The 7,825-nt window shown below is 38.6% G+C and overlaps 1 protein-coding gene across 2 annotated transcripts; it reads left to right on the forward strand.

The window, feature by feature from the left end:
- The first annotated feature begins 3,553 nt into the window (after positions 1-3,553).
- LOC133866448 (protein REVERSION-TO-ETHYLENE SENSITIVITY1) lies at positions 3,554-7,286 on the forward strand. 2 transcript variants are annotated; one of them, XM_062302979.1, is made up of 3 exons: positions 3,554-3,879; positions 5,814-6,210; positions 6,655-7,286. In XM_062302979.1, exons 1-3 carry the CDS (start codon positions 3,731-3,733, stop codon positions 7,075-7,077), a joined length of 969 nt encoding a protein of 322 aa, XP_062158963.1. In that variant the 5' UTR covers positions 3,554-3,730; the 3' UTR covers positions 7,078-7,286. The 2 variants fall into 2 exon arrangements, with proteins under 2 accessions (XP_062158963.1, XP_062158964.1); XM_062302980.1 differs by having other exon boundaries at positions 3,746-3,879; positions 5,828-6,210.
- Positions 7,287-7,825: the final 539 nt, after the last annotated feature.

Here is a 7,825-nt window from a genome sequence, read left to right on the forward strand (position 1 = left end):
GAGAGTAATTTTATTTACTAGTTTTTTTAATGCTCTATTTTACCCTTTGCCCTTTTGAAACAAAAATGATGAGTATTTTTTGATTTGGACTGGGAATGTATTTTTAAAACCGGTCAAGTGATTTTTGTCCTATAATGGAAAAATGGGGAGTTTGTTAGTTTGTAATTGGCTGCATTCTGTTGGACAAAAAATCACTTCTATATAATGTTGCTTTTTAATTAGGGATGCTATTTATATTCAGAATCTACATGTCGGTTTTGTGCTTCAAGAAGATTCTGTGCGGATTTCAAGACAGTGAAGTCAAATCCCTTGCATCCGTTCGGACGTCCCTGTCAACCTTCTGGACGCTCATCAGTTAAGCAACATCCGTCCCGACGACGTGGTTATTTCGTCCGAACTCCCGTCAGCGTCCAGAAGCTTCGAATTGTTCAAGGTTGCATCCGTTCAGACGTCTCAGCAACACGTCCGGACGCTATTCAGTGTTCGACAAGTAAAATGATTTCATTCGCAGACACAGATATGGGAAGACAGTTGCAACCGTTTGGACGCTATCATTGATAAGGCAAGATGTAGTGAAGATTTGCAACTATTCGGACGATTGGTCTACATCGTCTGGACACCGGTCCTTATTATAGAAATTGCAAGCAGCTGAAGTGCAATCGTTCGGATGCTAGGGTAACACCATCCTGACGCAGCCCTAGTTAGGAAAGAATATCAGGGATTTTGGAAAGCAAGTTGCACAGTTGGCCGTCCGGACGCTCTCAGCTACCATCCGGACGCCACCTAGAGAAAATCGTTTTAGAATCGATTTAGGTCTTCTATAGCCTATAAATAGAGGCCGCATGTAATTTGTAAGAATTTGGTATTAAATTCCTTAGAACTTAGAGAGTATAATTTAGGAGTTATTGTGCTGATCAGTTTACTCTCAAGCAGTTGCCGAAGTACTGTTGTTATGCTCATGTTGAAGTCTATCTTAAGGAGAAGCCCTAAGGTAAAGGATTCCATTGAAGACCCCTTCAAGTAGGTGACTTGGTTGGGAGGCATTCGCGTTGGGTTATGTGTCAGAGTTCAAGGTACGACCACTGCATCAGGGGTATGTGAGTGCTACTGCTTTGTAACTAGTTTTGCCTTCTGAATAGTGAAAATCTTGGGTTTGGCTGCCATGTAGTAGTTTTTCTCTTAATTGAGTTTTCACTTCGTTAACAAAATATGTCTTATTTATATTTCGTATTTTGATATTTTGTTACACGTTGCACACACACGGTTAAATTAGAAATATCTTTATTTTTTTTTTTTTTAAGTCCATATAAATTTAGTTCATATTTATAAAAAAAAAAAAAAAAAAAAAAAAAAAATCCAAAATGCAAAGTGGAGGTCACAGACGGTTAGTACAAAAATATCATCCTCATGTGTGCATTATAGGCGGATTCTACAAAGTAGAGATATGGATGCGGTCACTAAAATTTGTCTTCCGCAAAGTGCGAGTGTGAATGAGGAATAAAAGTATTATCCGCCTATATAGTGCGGTTTACAACCCTAATTTGACTAGGTTCATGATTATGAAATTAAAATTTGATTCCAACTTAGACTTGTCTTGGAGATAATTTTGGGAACAAATCAAAACACAATATGCACATATAAGACTATATACGAGGCGTCCTCAAGGGGTAGTTCAATCGGCTAGAGACCATGCCTTATGAAGTAGATGTTACTAGTTCGAATCATCCCTCTTGTGTAGACATGTAAAAAGAAAAAAGAAAAAAGACTATATACAAGGTGGTGGGTATTAATAAAAAATCATACTAAAATTTAAATTTTGCTATTATAAAGATTCGAACTCATGCCTTTTTTCTTAAAATCATACCATATTAAACATTAAACTATACATATCAATTGAAATGATATTTTAAACTGAAAAGTCTCATTTCTGCTTAATGGGCTTTATGATTCCTTTAATTTTTTATTTCTTTTTTCCAATCCAATTTTTACAGGGTTACATAGAAACAAAAAATCAAGAGGGAGTGGACTCCCCAACAACATACGCAAACGAAAATACAATGTCGAAATTAAGAACAATAACTAGAAAATGGGCTAAAAAGTCGAAGAGAATGAACGAACTCTAGTTACAAAAGTCTCTACAACAAGATAAAATCACATAAGGACAATGAGACTATAACCCACAAAATACAGCTGAAAATAAAAACAAATATCATAACATAAACTAAAATCGAGCATCGAAAGTAAGGAGTGATAGTGAAGTGACACGTGAGGCCCACTTGTAGTGGCAAAAGGATGAGTGGAGCAGCAGTGAGATCGATGAAGACAAGAATGTGGCACGATGGAGCCTTGTGGGACAGATGTAGCTAAATCCAGGTCAAATCTAGGAAGATTCGAGCCAAATCTGAGTAGATCGGGACAAGTCTAGATAGATTTGGGATAGAACGAAGGGTGTGACAGCTCCGATGGAGACTGTGTGATAGCGAGAGGCACGGTAGAGTGGGTGGAGATGGGAAAATCCATCCCTCTTCCTAAGGGTGGGCACGGGTCGAGGCAGGTCGGGTATTGGCCATTTTGGCACCTGAACTTGCACATGCAGGTTTTAAAAACCCTACCCGTGGCCCGCTACAGTGAATAGTATTGGCCGGGTCGCAGGTCGGGTCAAGTATTTTAAGCATGAATAGTGAAGAAACTTACAAACAAATTATCCTGTTTATAAGAATGGTTAGAGCAGTTAAAGAAACTTCATCTTTTTCAACTTGGCCTCCTATAGCTTTTAAGATAACAAATTGAGCTACTGCTTTCTCTATAAGCTCTCCTTCTCCTCAATCCAAAAATGACAAGGGAATCGAAGCCATGCAAACTGTTGTTCAGTAGAAGAGTAGACAATTCTTGGCAACTTCAGGCGGTGCCGGCCACTGAGGTTAGAGTTCTAGAAGAACATTGCCCCATTGCCTTCGTTTTGGAGACTATGGTTCTTCGATCTCAGCCGCTCTTCGTCAACACACATCAACGAAGATCTGGCGCAATTCTTTAGGAGGGCGTGACTTGTGAGGCTAAGTGGCGCAAAACCCAGGAGGGAGGGAATGAGGGATTTAGGAGTTTAGGGTTTTTTTTAGGAGGGGGTAGTTTAGGAATTTTTTAGGTATTTTTGTTTTAGATGGGGCGGGGTAGGTCACGTATCCAGGATTTTAAAAAAGTTATACAAGCGACCCGCCCCACCCCGCACGGATAGTCTAATTTGAAATCCAAATCCACAATTTTACACATGAAATTCGATCTCCACATGTAGGCCTGCAGGTCAATTTTTGCAGGTTTGGTAGGATTTGCCCATTCCTAACTCCTCTTTTGGAGCACTCGTTAGAAGTAGTGAATAGGCTCACAAAATTAATAATAATAATAATAAAAAGTCTAGAGAGAGAAAGAGGAGAGGTTCCACAAGAGAGAAGCGGTGTACTAACATACATGCATTTAACCGGCTCTTCGGCGACTTCACGCAGTTCACAGGCTCACAGCCACGAGGTGTATAATGTGAGTTTACACTTCACATCAACAAAAGAAAAAAAAAATAGTGTGGAGATAGGTCCCACCAGAGAAGCGAAAATCGGGAGTGTTCATGCACCTCCCCCTCTTTTCTCCTCATTCACCTCAAAATCTCACAAATTTATAATTAATATTAAAAGAAAGATTTCCTTGATATCTTGTCACAATAAATCGTTCTTGCTCTTCCACAATGAACAACAACAAGGACAATTACTGCTACAACAACGACACAGCTTCTACTTCTTCTTTACCGACCTCGAGATCTTCGTCTCTGTCTTCCCCTGCTTCCTTCACTGGAGGCATTTTCAGACTCAGCTTCTGCATCACTGCCGTCTACAGGTCAGTATTGCAGTATTTATGGTATACCCTTTTAGTCTTTAATGATTCAAATGCGTTAATATGTGGGTTCGGACCATGTTCTTCTTCAATTTGTTCCTGGATTTTCGGAAGAACCATCTGGGTTTCGTTTGGTTGCCGAGAAAATCGTGGGAAAGTCATGGTAAAATGGAATTGAAGCGTCCCATTTTGTCTTTACACATGGTTTGTTTTGCTAGCATTTTCCGTGGACAAATCGGTCCCCCCCCCCCCCCCCCCGCCCCCTTTTTTTTTTGTTTCGTTCTCTCTTAAAGCCTTTCAGATAGTTCTTTGAATTGTTGCTTAATGTTTTTTTATTACTGAAAGCCTCTAATTATTGTCTGCATAGTAGCATAAAGAAGTCTTCCTTTAGCTGTGAAACGTTCAAGTTTTATCTTAGTTTAGGTTTCTTTCTTAGTTTACTTTTTTTTTTTAATAAATAAATATATGGCAGTTTTGATGACCATTTTACTTCCCCAAAAAAAAAAAAACCAATTTTGAAAAGGAAAAAAGATCTTATCGAATTGAAATGTAGACATATCATAATTTCCTCAAACTACGCTGTAAAACAGCTATTCAGCTAAATGGAGCAATTTTTGTTATTTTGTTGAGAACTTCTAGATCAAAAAATAATGCTCAAATTCTAGGATGCGGGCAACTGTTTCAATGTTTTGTAAATGGAAAACCTTAACCCAAGGAAACCTAGATATGAGAATTTTGCAATATTATCGAGTATAGATTTTCAGCATCGTTGCTCATGATCAAATCCCATGATCCTAACTTTTTATATTAATGAGAGAGAGGATACAGAGAAGTACAATAAATCAATTTACTCCTTCTCCCTCTCTTGGGCTTCCTGTGCTATCCTTGGTGTTGATGGTCAATTGCAAGGAAAGCATAATGGCGTAATGGTTTCTCAATATATTTGGTGGAAGTTGAGGCCAAGCAGAGTGGAGGTTGTGTAAGATTAGTGAAATTTGAGTCTGTTCAATGACAAACGAGAACCATAAAGAATTTGAATCGAGGCCTTAAGTGAGATGAAGGGTGCTACATTTACAAAAGCATCGCCTTAAATATAGTTTGATGCAAGAAATGGATTCTAATGATAGAGTCATAGTGTTGGGATTAGGGTAGGTTTACATAGACATGGGATTTTGAAAGAATGACATCTTGTGCCCAAATTGAAGTGAAGTTTATCCACAATTTTTTCTCAACTAAAAGTATGATTTGGCTTGAGATTTATTTATTTTAAGGTGGGCGAGGTAGGAAGAGTGGGTTTTGGCATGCAAAACCAATTCCATCACCAATACAGGAAATGTTGGCGTTTAACCAAGTACTGCATGCTCGTTGGCATGGTAAATGGTGTGTTATTTGTTGTTCAATCTTATTTATTTTTTGGTGAGATGTCATAAAATTTTGTACACAATGGCTTACTTGGATTACTCACCTTGGTTGGTGTTTTACCCCATTGTTTTCTTTGAAACGAGTGTAATTATCAATAAAGAGAGGTATGGCAGTGTCATCAGAACAGATAATGAGTGTTGGAGTAAAAGGCAGTTTATTTTTAGCTTTTGCCCGCTTATTATAGTTAGAATAGTATTCTGGGTGCAGCAATGTGTTGAAATTGTCTAATAGATTTTGATAACATGTATACATCTTTTTGGAGCTCATGTGATGTGTAATAGATGTATTTGGAGAATTTATGCTGTGACAATTGCTTAATGAGTCCAATGAGGAGATGCTTTTCCATTTTTTATTTTTTATTTTTTATTTTTACTCTGATAGTCAATAGTTGTATATGTGTTGTTGTACCCTGAGATTTGGCAGTTTTAGTTTGCACAATATCCTGTTTAAATCCTTTTTGCCAAATACCTTCCAATTGTTGTTGTTTATTCCTGAAAGAATAACTGATTCACTAGGTCTACTTATTCAGTTTGGACAATAATACGCTTGTGGACGTCATTTGACGGATTGATGGTTCTCGATTGGAAATTGAACAAAAACCATATGTCACTCGGAAGAATTCCGAATATGGAGTTAACAATAGCTTATGATGTTGAGCATTCGAGTTCTACACAGAGGATTCGGCATGAGCTGTGGCCACTGGAGGAAATTGATCCAAAGAAGGCAAAGTTCCCATGTTGTTTAGTTTGGACTCCACTCCCAGTAGTCTCGTGGTTGGCGCCTTTCATTGGGCATGTTGGCATATGCCGGGAGGATGGAGCTATTTTAGATTTTTCAGGATCCAATTTCGTAAATGTTGATGATTTTGCATTTGGTGCTGTAGCAAGATATCTTCAGCTTGATAGAGAACAGGTACAGTCGATATTCTGCCCCATTGTGTACTATTTTGGTGCCTGCACTCACACACAGTTTAATCATCATCAACCAGATGGTTAATGTTTGAGTGCACTTTTGTGGCAAATCTTCAGCTTGATAGAGAACAGGTACAGTCCATATTCTGCTCCATTGTGTACTATTTTGGTGCCTGCACCCACACACGCTTTAATCCTCATCCACCAGATGGTTAATGTTTGAGTGCACTTTTGTGGCAAATCGGAGACGGAAAATAATTTCCATTTCCTTGTCCTTCCCATCTCTGAAATTGTGATGCCACTTTGTTGGTATGACTAAATGAAGTGATTAGAATTATGATGTCTCTCATTTATCTTATGTAAAGAGTTAATGTTGACTGTGTAGACTTTAGCCTATCTATCGACCCATTGACAATTTTGTTGTGGAATTTGAATGTTATTGTAGTGCTGCTTTCCCCCAAACCTATCTGGGCACACCTGCAAGAATGGCTACAGGCATGCAGAGTATGGAACATCAATCACATGGGATGATGCCCTACGGTCAAGTATGCACAACTTTGAGCATAAATACTACAACCTCTTTACATGCAACTGCCACTCATTTATTGCCAACTGTCTTAATCGGCTCTGTTATGGCGGGTCAATGAGTTGGAATATGATAAATGTGGCAGCTCTTATACTACACAAGGGGCATTGGGTTGATAGCATGTCAATCTTAAGATCATTCCTCCCTTTTATATTGGTGCTATGCCTCTGTGTTTTCATGGCCGGGTGGCCGTTCTTGATCGGGCTCCTATCCTTCTCTGTCCTCCTTATTGGGTGGTTTCTTATGGGTACTTATTGTGTCAAAAGCTTGTTAGAATGCTAGTTCATTTGTCATTGAGGTTGAAGAGTTGTTCAAAGGAAACTAGATATGTAGTATGGGTGTCCCTTCTTATGTTGTGTTTGTGAAACAGTTGAGGAGTTGCTGTAAGTTTTCTGGTAGTATTTGTTATCAAACAAGTCTTGCCAGCATCAAGAAATTGTTTCAAGTGTAGATTATCAATTTAAGAAAGGAAAATTGAATATTCAGCATCATTATCGGCTAAGCTTGGCCGCCAAAATTTTGAACGTGGTAGATTTGATTATTGTATTTGGACACTCGTAATGGAGTGACTTAAATTCTTTATGGGGCAGGATGCTTGCACCTGTGAGAAGATTTAGGCATGGAGATAGAAGCATGGACAAACTAATTGACATCTGAAAAAATGTTGAGTAGCTGCCTTCCAAAAATATGGCTATCGTCGTGATAATTTGGAAAGAAGTCTTTACAATTACACAAAAAAAAAATAATAATAAATAAATAAAGGCACCTCAAGGAATTGGTTAGCTACTCCAAGGGGTATGCACCTTTGGAGTGAGGGGTTGGTTAGCTACACCTTGAACTATTGGAAGTGGTGGCACGACCCATGAGGTAGCTCCTTGAACCATCGAAAGTGGTGGCACCAGCCGCCTCACCCTTGAGTACCCCTAAATTTCTTATGGTGCGTTTGGATGCAAAAATAATCGAAATTCTATTTGCTATAGCCTCGGAATTTTTTAGGCGGGCCTGGTATTTGAATAAAATCTTAATTTGT

The sequence above is a fragment of the Alnus glutinosa genome, chromosome 4 (genome assembly GCF_958979055.1).
Source record: "Alnus glutinosa chromosome 4, dhAlnGlut1.1, whole genome shotgun sequence".
Classification (NCBI taxonomy): Eukaryota; Viridiplantae; Streptophyta; class Magnoliopsida; order Fagales; family Betulaceae; genus Alnus; species Alnus glutinosa.